At 54.6% G+C, this 11,640-nt stretch overlaps 1 protein-coding gene across 7 annotated transcripts; it reads left to right on the plus strand.

The window, feature by feature from the left end:
* Positions 1-931: 931 nt before the first annotated feature.
* Znf512b (zinc finger protein 512B) lies at positions 932-11,586 on the plus strand. 7 transcript variants are annotated; one of them, XM_038331827.1, is made up of 17 exons: positions 1,077-1,253; positions 2,714-2,839; positions 3,047-3,189; positions 3,442-3,570; positions 3,664-4,232; positions 4,331-4,557; positions 4,656-4,727; positions 4,814-4,990; positions 5,095-5,219; positions 5,314-5,406; positions 5,546-5,644; positions 5,726-5,896; positions 6,217-6,411; positions 6,665-6,766; positions 7,122-7,184; positions 7,688-7,786; positions 8,633-11,586. In XM_038331827.1, the coding sequence occupies exons 2-17, from the start codon at positions 2,716-2,718 to the stop codon at positions 8,882-8,884; spliced, it is 2,640 nt and encodes an 879-aa protein (XP_038187755.1). In that variant the 5' UTR covers positions 1,077-1,253; positions 2,714-2,715; the 3' UTR covers positions 8,885-11,586. The 7 variants fall into 7 exon arrangements, with proteins under 7 accessions (XP_038187753.1, XP_038187757.1, XP_038187758.1 ...); XM_038331828.1 differs by having other exon boundaries at positions 1,078-1,253; positions 4,814-4,960; XM_038331825.1 differs by lacking the exon at positions 1,077-1,253 and adding an exon at positions 932-1,009 and having other exon boundaries at positions 3,442-4,232.
* The last annotated feature ends 54 nt before the right edge of the window (positions 11,587-11,640 follow it).

The raw sequence follows: 11,640 nt of genomic DNA on the forward strand, positions 1-11,640 counted from the left end.
ATGTTCCACACCCTGGTGAAATGGCAGGAGATGGCAGGTGCCTTTAATCCCAGCATGCGGGAGGCAGTAGCAGGCAGATCTTTGAATTTGATGCAAGCCTTGTTTACAAAGTGAGTTCCAGGCTAGCCAGGGGCTACACAGGGAGACACTGTTTCAAAAAAAACAGAGAGGGGACTAGAACAACAGGTATTGTGGTTACCAAATAAAATCCCAGTTTTCCTCTCTTCCCTCCTGAATGCTAAGTTCCTCACTAGGAGATGGAGGCTGTGAACAAGGAGAATTTATTTCTCTGATTCATTTATTTATTCCTAAATCCTGTGGGTTGGAGCGTCATTACCCCCAGATCTCACACTCGCTGCCCAGGCTCTGGGCCACAGAGGCTAGGTATTGGCCATTGTTCTACGACCACCGTTAATGATGGTAATCCCAATAAAGCCCAATATTTTACAGTGTGTAGACTGACTAAGGTGGCCACAGGGACAGATAGAGGCTGGGGCACAGCCTGACTGACAGTCTATGGAGGTCTTATAAGCGCAACCTTCCTTCATAGACCGACTTCAACTAGTGCAACCAGATAGGTTGCTTAATCTGTGAGACCGGATTTGGGTAGTGTCCAGAGTTCCTGACGTGCCTCAGTTTACCGGATTGTCAACAAAGCCACTCCCGCCCTAGGCACGCGTGGCAGGCCTCTTGGCCCTAGAGACAAGTACCACCAAAGCTTCTGGTATCACAGCCTAAGCCTCAAGGATCAGGCAGGCCCCACTGGCCCCTTCCCCGCAGCGGCTGCCTCGTGAATACCGCGAGCGCTCCCCCCCTCCCTCCCCCCCCCCCCGCGAGTAAAACTGTCAAAGGTGGGAGGGGCGGGAGCGCGCATGTGCGCAGCACGGCGCGCAGTGTGCGCCGCCCGGACCCCGCGCCCGCGCCCCGCGCCCCGGCCCCGGCCCCGGCCCCGGCTTCGGCTCCGGCTCCGGCTCCGGCCTGGCCCGGCCGCACCCGTTGGGCGCTGCAGGTAAGCGCCGGCCCTGCTCGCCCCACCGCGGCCCCGGCGCCACCCTGCGCCCCGCACCAGCTGTGTGCCCAGCCCGCCTCCCCGCCGCGCCCGGACCCGCGCCGCGCCCCGCTCCCCGCGCCGGCGCCGTCCTCCCGCCTCCTCCTTCTCCAGAAAAAGTCGCCATTTTGGTTCACTGCCTTCGCCCCCCCGCGGTCGGCGCTTCCGGGCCAGGCTGCCGTCCGTGTCCGGCCTCAGGTGACAGGTGGGTGGCCACGGGCCTTCAGGTGCTCCTCTTGGCAGCGCTCGCCAGGCTAGGCGAGTGGCCTGAGTCCGCGGCGGCGCCCTATTCCCTGTAGGCTACAAGCGAGAACCTGGGGACCCCAGGTGGTGGAGGGATTTTTTTTTTTTTCTCCTTTTCTGGCAACCGTGCCTCACCCCTAACTCTGATCTCTGCTCAGACACTGAAGGACTGGAAGGGTGCAGCACGCCCTTTACCCTTGGCCTTAAATGTTATCAGGATTCTGAATGACTCGTTTCCTTCTGAAGCTACAAAACGAGGACACCCAGAGAACTTCAGTTGATTTAAGACCCTCCTTCCCTCCTACCTAGGCCCAGGATGGGGTGCTGTCCTTGCAGTGGACAGCGACCGTCCTGACCTCTAACCTGAGCGCCCCTGGATATAGCAGCCCCTACACATCCCCTCTCATTTGAGTTAATCAAAAACTGTCAGGAGAGGGCTCACCTGCTTGAACCTTGCTCCTTGGTACCGCCCCCTTCTGTGGCTTTGGGTGCCTCCCAGAGGCCTCCACATGGCTATGCTCCGCTCCCCCCACCTCAGTTTTCAGGGTATGAGATGTTCCAGGGTTGGGACATCTGAGCGGGGTGGGGGTGTGTGAGCTGCCTCCCACCCCCTCGCCCCGCGGGCCTGTTCTGTGACTTCAGCCTGGGCAGGCTCTGGAGCTTGGGCCAGTATTGGCCATAACTCGTTTAGCTGAAGTGGGTTCCTAGGCAAGGAACTTAGAAGATGTTGATAACAGCAGGAAATGGTGGCCTGCTGGCCTGTGGTGGCTTAGGGTCTGAACCAGTGCCATCATCTGGGTGGAGGAGCCCTGACTACACAGAAGGCTGAGAAGACAGGCAGGTAGGGATGGCTCAGCAAGCATGGAGACCAAAATGGAGCTCCAGTGAGTCTTAACTTTGCCCACCAGAGAGATGGGGTGCACATGGTGGGGAAGCGGGCCTTCAACACCCACGTTGGCTGCTTCTGTGTCCATAGAGAGCTTTTAAAGGGTGCCCATCTGGGTACATTAGTATCACATGATGTCTGAATGGGCAGGGGCCAGGGCCCTGAGGAGAAGGTGTCCATAAGGCATCATGGCATGGCTGCTTTTGAGCCAGCAACCATAACGGTGTTGATTGTCCCCTGAGAGGGATATTATCAGCCTCCTTCCTATCGCATAGGCCCCTTGTGAACACAGTGTGGCGCACTAGATGAGGGTGCAGCGAGTGTATCCAGTGTAGTGAGAGTCGCTACTCTGCACAGCGCTCATGCCTTCTGAGTTACCTGGAGAGACCCTTAGTTAGAAGCCCCCGGTACTTCCTTTTTGATGTGACATATAAAGAAGGCCAGGGCTCAAGTCCCTGTGTGGGCATCTAGGATGGCCCTAGCAAAGTCCTGGGTTGGGCCCATTCAGCTCATAGGTCTGTGCGCTTGCTTTACAGAAATGACTGAATCCTTCTGTGTTGGAGGAGGCCGCCGGCTTCAAGGATCCAGCAAAAGTGGATCTGGAAAGGGTGGCAGCCGGAAGGAGGTCCAGCTTCCCATGTTGCAGGACCCACCAAAGCTGGGTGAGGAGCTAGGGCAGAAATCAATTCTAGAGGATACAGATAGCAGGTGGTAAAGTAGGCTACCTCCTTGGGTATCCTGAGGACCTTTATGGAGTGGAGATTGTTAGACAGCCTGAGGCTTAGGCTCTTGGCCTGGGTTAACTATAACTCCCTTGGGAGTTGCTGGTGTTATACAGCCCCTGAACTTTGCTGTCTCCTGTGCTGTAGGTGTGCCGGTGGTACACAGTGGTCACACAGTGCCTAGCCAGGCCTCACTCTGCTTTGATCCCGGAAACCCAGCCAATGACAGGACTGAAGGGAAGAAAAAAGGGAGACCGAAAGCCGAGAACCAAGCTCTCCGAGATATTCCTGTGAGCTCCATGAGGGTAGGGTTGGGGGTGGGAGCATACTATTCAGCCTGTGAAGGCCACTGCCCTGCCCTTCTCTGCCCCCTACACATCCTGTGCCAGGTTGTTTCAGCATGTGGCCTAGGGCTCTTGCATCTGACTGTTACAAGATCCCAGTGGGCTATGTTAACTAGTCCACAGCATAGGTCTGATTCTTAGCTCATTTGTGAGCCTGGATAGCCGTAGGTCAACAGCTTGACCTTTTCCTCTCTCCAGCTCTCCCTAATGAACCAGTGGAAAGATGAATTCAAGGCACACTCAAGAGTGAAGTGTCCAAACTCAGGGTGCTGGCTAGAGTTCCCCAGCATCTACGGACTCAAGTACCACTATCAGCGGTGCCAAGGGGTAAGGGGCTCTGGGTCGGGGAAGAGGAGGCCTGGGAGTGCATCTGGGCAGAGGCCCCCGGGGCCCCATCCCACACCTGCCCTCCCTGCCCAGGGTGCTATCTCAGATAGGCTGGCCTTCCCTTGCCCCTTCTGCGAGGCCGCATTCACCTCCAAGACCCAGCTGGAGAAGCACCGGATTTGGAATCACATGGACCATCCCCTGCCTGCCCCCAAGCCTGGCCCAGTCAGCCGGCCGGTCACCATCAACCGGCCTGTTGGGGTCAGCAAGCCCATCGGAGTGAGCAAACCTGTGGGAGTCAGCAAACCCATTGGCATCAGTAAGCCAGTCACAGTCAGCAGGCCTATGCCAGTCACCAAGCCTGTCACAGTCAGTAGGCCCATGCCAGTCTCTAGGCCTGTGCCAGTCACCAAGCCCATCCCAATCACCAAACCTGTGCCACTCACCAAACACATGCCGGTTACCAAACTTGTGACAGTTACAAAACCTGTACCACTCACCAAGCCAGTACCAGTCAGCAGGCCCATTGTGGTCAGCAAGCCAGTGCCGGTCAGCAGGCCCATTGCCATCAGCAGACACACACCACCCTGCAAAATGGTATTGCTGACCAAATCTGAGAACAAAACACCTCGTGCTACAGGCAAGAACAGCAATAAGAAAAGGTACAGGAAGTCATTTGGGGTGGTAAGTTGTCAGATGTGCCTGGGGGGTGAGAGGGCCACTGGATTCGCCTGGACCTCACCTTACCTGCCACTTGCAGGGCTGCAGACAGTTTGGATACCTGCCCCATCCTGCCCAAGCAGGCAAGGTCAGAGAATGGAGAGTATGGCCCATCCACCATGGGCCAGAGTGTGACTTTCCAGCTGGGTACAGATCCCAACAACAGCTCCCTACTGCCAGGAAGCAAGCCCTTGATGGGCAAAGAGGCACTGCGGCCTGCAGATCCAGTGTCCCCCCCAGAGGAGGACCCCGAGCGCACAAAGCACAGTAAGATAAGAGCACTGGGAGGCTTGCTGTAGCGGGCTCTGGCTTTCAGTAGGTCGGTGACCAGAATCTTGGCACTCATTTTCTCTCCCCTGAGTCAGGAAGGAAACAGAAAACACCCAAGAAATTCACAGGGGAGCAGCCATCTATCTCAGGGACCTTTGGGCTCAAAGGTGAGACCCCAGCCAGCTGGAGACCTCTGTACTGAGTTTATCAGTATTTAGCCTGTATGTCTTAGCCACATTGTGTGTGCACACAGGCCTGGCCAAAGCTGAAGACAAGGCCCGAGTTCATCGCTCCAAGAAACAAGAAGGATCAGGCTCCGAGGAAGTGCGGAAGAAGGTGCTCGCCACCCCTGTCACTGTCAGCAAGGAGGCACCAGCTCCTGTGGCCCACCCAGCCCCAGGTGGGGGCTGCCTGGCAGGACCCAGGACAGGTCTCCATGGTGGGCTGGATCCTGTAGCAAAGGCATGGGGGCTGCCCCTGGAGTCCAGGGCACTCAGGAGCCCCACAAGCCTGAGGCCTGGCCCTGCCTCACAGGTGGCCCCGAGGAGCAGTGGCAGCGAGCCATCCATGAACGGGGGGAGGCTGTCTGCCCTACCTGCAATGTGGTTACCCGGAAGACCCTCGTGGGGCTCAAAAAGCACATGGAAGTATGTCATAAGGTAAGCTTCCTGCACCCACCGCCACCCCGCCGGGTACTGGGAGGGAAGATGCACTGACCTTGACGGGTTTCTCATAGTTAGGCCCTGTCCACAGTTGCAGGAAGCTCTCAAATGCCAGCACTGCCGGAAACAGTTCAAGTCCAAGGCTGGCCTCAACTACCACACCATGGCTGAACACAGTGCCAAGGTACGCTGCCTGACCCCCAGCTCCCTGTCCAGCCCTGACTGCTGACCTCTCATTCCACCGCTGCTCCTCTATGCTTGATTTTGGATCTGTGGCCCTAACTCCTGGCTGGCATCAGGTCTGAGGCTTGCTCTGTCTCCAGCCCACTGATGCTGAGGCCTCTGAAGGGGGAGAACAGGAGGAACGAGAGAGGCTTCGAAAGGTGCTGAAGCAGATGGGACGGCTACGCTGCCCCCAAGAGGTCTGTGTTGGCCCATGTGTGGGAGTTCAGGACTTGGGAACCTGGATGGTTACTTACCTGGTCTCTGACCTGGATTCCCAGGGCTGTGGAGCCGCCTTCTCCAGCCTCATGGGTTATCAGTACCATCAGCGGCGCTGTGGGAAGCCACCATGTGAGGTAGACAGTCCCTCCTTCCCCTGTTCCCACTGTGGCAAGACTTACCGATCCAAGGCTGGCCATGACTATCATGTACGTTCAGAGCACACAGCCCCGGTGAGTGGCCTAAATTGCCATGTCCTTTGCTCTAATGGCCTGTGTTGTGTCATGCATGTGTTTGTGAGTTCATGTGCTCTCTGATAGATGTAATCCTTGCCTTTGGTCTTGTGTTTCCTGGGAGGAAGGATGGCAGCCTGGTGCCGTAGGGACTTGTTTTTCTTGTGTCTATATCTCCTATCACTTGCATGTATCCTGGGTCCCCCAGTACCTGCAGAGACCACGAATGGCCTACAACTCATGCCAACTCTAATTCCTGGTCTCTAGATGTCTTCCTTCTCCATGACTTAGACTGGCCTCTGTGTGTCCTTGCTCTCTAGCCCCCTGAGGAGCCCACAGACAAAATCCCTGAGTCTGGGGACCTGCTTGGAGTAGAACGGACCCCAAGTGGTCGCATCCGTCGGACGTCGGCCCAGGTTGCCGTGTTCCATCTACAGGAGATTGCAGAGGATGAGCTGGCCCGTGACTGGACCAAACGGCGCATGAAGGATGACCTCGTGCCTGAGACTGCACGGGTGAGTGGCCCACCAAAGGGATGGGCAGGATCTTGGCCCTTGGTCATTCCCTAATTGCTCCCCCAACTTCTTGGTCTCTGACCAGGACAGGCCTCATTTGATTCCCCTGTGGCAGCCATGTTCTTGTGACCTTGGCCATCTCCTAACCCCATCTGTGAAGGGGCAATGAGCCTGCTGCAGAAGCACATGCATTGTGTCAGAGCAACATGTGCCTCAGCCTGAAGCTCACCTGGTGCTGTGCCTGGCTTTGCAGCTCAACTACACTCGGCCAGGCCTCCCTACACTTAACCCCCAGCTGCTGGAGGCATGGAAGAATGAAGTCAAGGAGAAAGGCCATGTGAACTGTCCCAATGATGTAAGCTGGGACCAGCATATAGTGGGAGTGGGCGTTGGGGCTCCAGGATAGAGGACTTAGGTTTGACCCTCAGGCTACAGTAGAGGTTAAGACAGTGAGTGTCCTTTTGGGAAGTAACCAAATTTAGTGTGACCAGCCTATCTCTGACCCTGGGTTTCTGTAGTCTTCACATAGATATAGATACCTTGTCAACAAAAGGGACTTCAGCCTGAGGACTTATCTACTTACCCTGCCCAAAATCCTGGACTTCAGGGACCTGCCCCAGAGAAGCCCCATAGTACTCTGGAGATGAGGGTGGGATGCCCCTTGTGTGGAGTGTGGGAGGGGTCCTTCCACAGCTGTCTCCTGCCTGCAGTGCTGTGAAGCCATCTACTCCAGTGTGTCCGGCCTCAAGGCCCATCTTGCCAGCTGCAGCAAGGTCAGTCCTGGGATTACCCCAACAGCTGGGTGGGGCACTGAGCGTTTACCTGTATAGGTGTCAGATCCTTACCCTGTCCACTGCAAATGCTCTCAGAGACTAGGAGGTCCTCAACAGGGGGCCCAGAATCCCTCTCTGTTCCCTACTTTAGTTGTTTGGTTCCAAATCCTGCTCTGGATTCTCCTTATGTGGTATAAGTGTTCACCCTGACCTGAGCAGAGGGCACACTTGACTGAGATGAGGACACTCACCAAAGGACGTTGACCTCTCCCCACAGCACTTGCCTCCTCCCATCCTCCTACTTCCTACCCTTGTGGTTTAATCCTATCGCAGGGTCGTGTTTCAGTCCCCAAACCCACCACTGACACACATCCAAGAAGACAGTACAGCTTCTCTCTAGCTGACCCCAGTCCTAACCTTTTAGCAGCAGGATAAGGGCTTGAACCAGATGTGGGTGCTTTGAATCTTCCGAAGGTTGGGTACTGGACCACTGTGCATTGCAGGGGGACCATCTGGTGGGGAAGTACCGCTGCCTGCTATGTCCCAAAGAGTTCAGCTCTGAGAGCGGTGTCAAGTACCACATCCTTAAGACTCATGCAGAGGTATGAAAGTTATCTTCCGGGCTTTTAGGCCTGGAGACTGGTCTCGGGGGTGGGCTGTAGAGAACAGGTGGACTCAGATGGTGTACACTAAGAAATCTGATGTCCTCTCAAAATTTCACTTCCCCTGAAGTGTCAAGAGCATGGGGTGATAAATCTTGAAGAAAAAGGAAAAAGCAGAATGCCCCATCTTGGTACCTAGCCACTGAGGGGAGTCTCCCAAGACAGGGAGCCACTTCTAGTAGTTGCATGCCTGACCAAAAAATAATTTAAATGGATTGGAAAAATGTATCAGTAGTTAAGAGTAGTACTTCTGGCTCTTCCAGAGGACCAGAGTGTGTTTCCCAGTACACATGTCAAGAGGCTAATAACTGTCTATAGCTCCAGCTCCCTGGCCTCCATAGGCACTTGCATTCACATGCACATACCCACATGCAGACACACACACAACAATAAAAAAAAATGAGCCGGGCGGTGGTGGTGCGCGCCTTTAATCCCAGCACTCGGGAGGCAGAGGCAGACGGATCTCTGTGAGTTCGAGGCCAGCCTGGTCTACAAGAGCTAGTTCCAGGACAGGCTCCAAAGCCACAGAGAAACTCTGTCACGAAAAACCAAAAAAAAAAAAAAGAAAAAAGAAAAAAAAATTAGGGCAGGAGAGACAGCTCAGAGGTTAAGAGCACAACCATCTATATAATGAGATGTGGTGCCCTTTTCTGGCATTCAGGAATATATGCAGACAGAACACTGTATACATAATAAATAAATCTTTGAAAAAAATTAACAGAAAAAAAGAGTTCTGTAGCTTTGGATCAAGGTCCCTAGTCTTGATTGCAAGTTTTCTCTCCCTAGAACTGGTTTCGGACCTCAGCTGACCCACCTCCTAAACCCAGGAGCCAGGACTCCTTGATGCCTAGAAAAGAGAAGAAGAAAAGTCTGTCCGGAGGAAAGAAGCGGGGCCGCAAGCCCAAGGAACGGTCCTCCGAGGAGCCAGCATCTAAACTGCCACCTAACAGGGATGACTGGCCCCCAGGAGGCAGAGACAGGGGGAGCCGAGGCTCCACTGGGAAGAAGACTGGAGTTGGGAAGGCACCTGAAAAGTGAGCCCAGTGCACAGGGCCTAGCCACCATGCCCAGCTTTGTCCAAATTAGGGGAGCCAGTTCCAGACCTGTCCTCCACCTCCACACACACACCCGTCTGTCCAGAGGGTTGGCAAACCACTCTGATCTCCCTGAAAGTGGTCCTTCCCCCTGTTTAGGCTACTTCACATGGCTAGGTGGGGCTCCCCGGGAGTGCCAGGGGCAGCAGCAAAAGTGCAATAGGCTGGGGTGTCCCAGCCATCCCTACAAGGACATTCTTGGACCTGGCAGAATCTAGAACCTTGGCGCCATGGGGCATGAAGTGTGCTTGAACAGCCAAATGGCCCCTATCTCCACCTCCCTCTGGCCCAGTAGGGTCCCCACTCTGACTTCCTCAAGGCCCAGACATTCCTGGTGACCCATAATTGTGGGCTGACGAGGCACCTGAGCAGCCTGGCTGCCACCACTTAGGCCTCACATTCACCCGACACTGGATCTCCAGTACTCCCAGCTACCTCCCAGGACAGACCCTGTCTAGCTACTGCCATGCTGCCCTGACAGCCACCCGGGTACCCATCTGTCCTCTCGCATCCACTTACGACCCCTTGCTTATGTTTTTCTACCTCTCTGGGCCTGCTCCCCTGCTCTGTCATCCCTGCTGTGTGTCAGGCCTCACCCCACTGACTGACATTGTCATGGTGGAGTATGTAGCCTTCCAGGCAAGGAAAGAACTCTGTGTTCTACCTTTAGGGAGGCTCAGACCAATAGCTACCAACCTGAGAGCAAAGGACTAGAATGCTCCACCTCCAGCCTCTAGTTCTGATCTTGTTTTTGGCACTCTAAGGGATTTCTCCTTGGGACCACAGCCATGGGAAGCGGAGGCTGGCCAGAAGGAGCCTCTAGCCCAAGAGCGCCTATGAGAGACTGCTTATGTCTGCCATGCTTGGCCCATAAGCCCAGTTCTGTGGAAGCCCTCTTTTTTTCCCCCCTGCTTTATCTGCCCTCAGTATCTAGTGGCAGTCATTTGATACAGAAACTGAAGGATAGTGGAAGATAGGGTCTCAGCTCTAGGCTGGACCCCACCCCTTTAGGGGCCCTGAGGATAACAGGGTCTGCAGGTTGGGCAAGGCCTGGGAGAGAGATCTGGCCTCCTTGGTTCTACTTTCTAACTGCCCCACCACTCTGTGAGCCACACCAGAAGAAGGCTGGAGGGGTGAGAACAGGCTTTTTCCAGTGTGGACAGGGTTGGGCTGAGGCCTGTGTTTCTGATCCTGGATGATGTGAATTTTGATATTTGCCCACGTGTGTCTCCTGGATGTTGTTGATGCCAGTCTTGTTGCTGTGACAAGTAGCAACCTTTTTAAATTTTTTTTTATACAAAACTCAAAATTTTTATGTTTTGGTGCTAAGGGTTTCCTGGTGCCGAAGGTAGAGCTGAGCTATAGTACTAACTGGCACCTGCCCCTTAACCTCAAGGGGGGGGGGTGCCAAGGAGCTTTGGGATGGAATCCTTGTACACTCCTGTCTAGGAAAGCTCTGACTCTGAGCAGCCAGCCCTGGCATGATATGCTGGGATTGTCTAATGGACTCTTCAGTTCCTACACACCTTTGCCATGATGGGAGGGTGGCCGCAGAGGTGGGTAAATGGGTAGGCTGGGACTTCTGGGTGGTGGTGTGCAATTGTGGAAGGGAACAGGGCCCAAGTGCACTTTCACAACACTTCCGTGGGGTGTGACCATCCACCCCAGCCTCTCAGGTACCTGGGTTTGCTGGGGGCTGTTTTCCAGGACATGCCTCAAAGCCCAGACATAGGCTTTGATGTGGGACTCGGGGTTCTAGTAACTTGATGTTTAGCACTTTAACTCCTTTGTCTTTGAGGTGGGTTTGGGGGCAGCTGTCACGTGGCAGTTGGATAGGTACCAGCTGGTGGTGGCTGGTAAGGGGTTTTGGCAAGCTAGTCCATAAAGCTCTCTTCCAAGGTGGTAAGGCCCTCCCTGGGCAGGGTTCATCAGTTTGCCCACCTCCCTACTCTTGCCTAAAGATAACCACCAGCCTACACAGACCCTCAGTAAGAGGGGACCATCATGGCAGATCTCCAGGAGATGATGGGCTTGGACTTAGAGGCTCAGACAAACCCTCGGTCCTTGGCAAAATGCAAAAGTCAGGGTCTCCACAGATCTACCTCTGGCTCAGTGCTTGCCCTGCCCTAAAAAAATAAAAATAAAAAACAGAAAAGTGCCAAGGGCAGACATTTCATGCAGAACCAGGGTGCACTTTATGTTCCTATACAGGCAGATGTTGGTGCCTCCTGGGGACTTTGGGGCCTTCCTGTCCCTATGGTGGTTCTGAGTGGAGAGTAGTTCCTGTGTTCCCCTGCTGGGTGGAACCCAGGCCCTTTGCCCTAGAGGCCTGGTTTCCCAGGTCACCCCTCATACCTGACTGCAGCGCCTCCTAAACTTTGGGTTCCTTGGTTTGGTTTTAATGCAGTTCTCATTACACAAGTGCATTTCTGGCTATCACTTGTAACCATAGATATACATGCATATATATTCTATCTACAAAGTGTTTTATTTGCAAGATGTTTTGAGGTGAGCTTGGGTCCTGCCCGCCTTGTGATCATCTGTCCCCATCCTCATCCCCTGGCCCGGAGTGGTGCGGTGGTGGGCCGTCAACTGTATGTATTAAAATTACTGTATCAAATAAATGTTTATTGATTTTTTTTTCCAGGGCTTTTGTGCGGCTGAGTTTGTGTAGAAGCCCGGGCCCTTCCCTAGGCTTGC

Source organism: Arvicola amphibius, chromosome 5 (assembly GCF_903992535.2).
Source record: "Arvicola amphibius chromosome 5, mArvAmp1.2, whole genome shotgun sequence".
Classification (NCBI taxonomy): Eukaryota; Metazoa; Chordata; class Mammalia; order Rodentia; family Cricetidae; genus Arvicola; species Arvicola amphibius.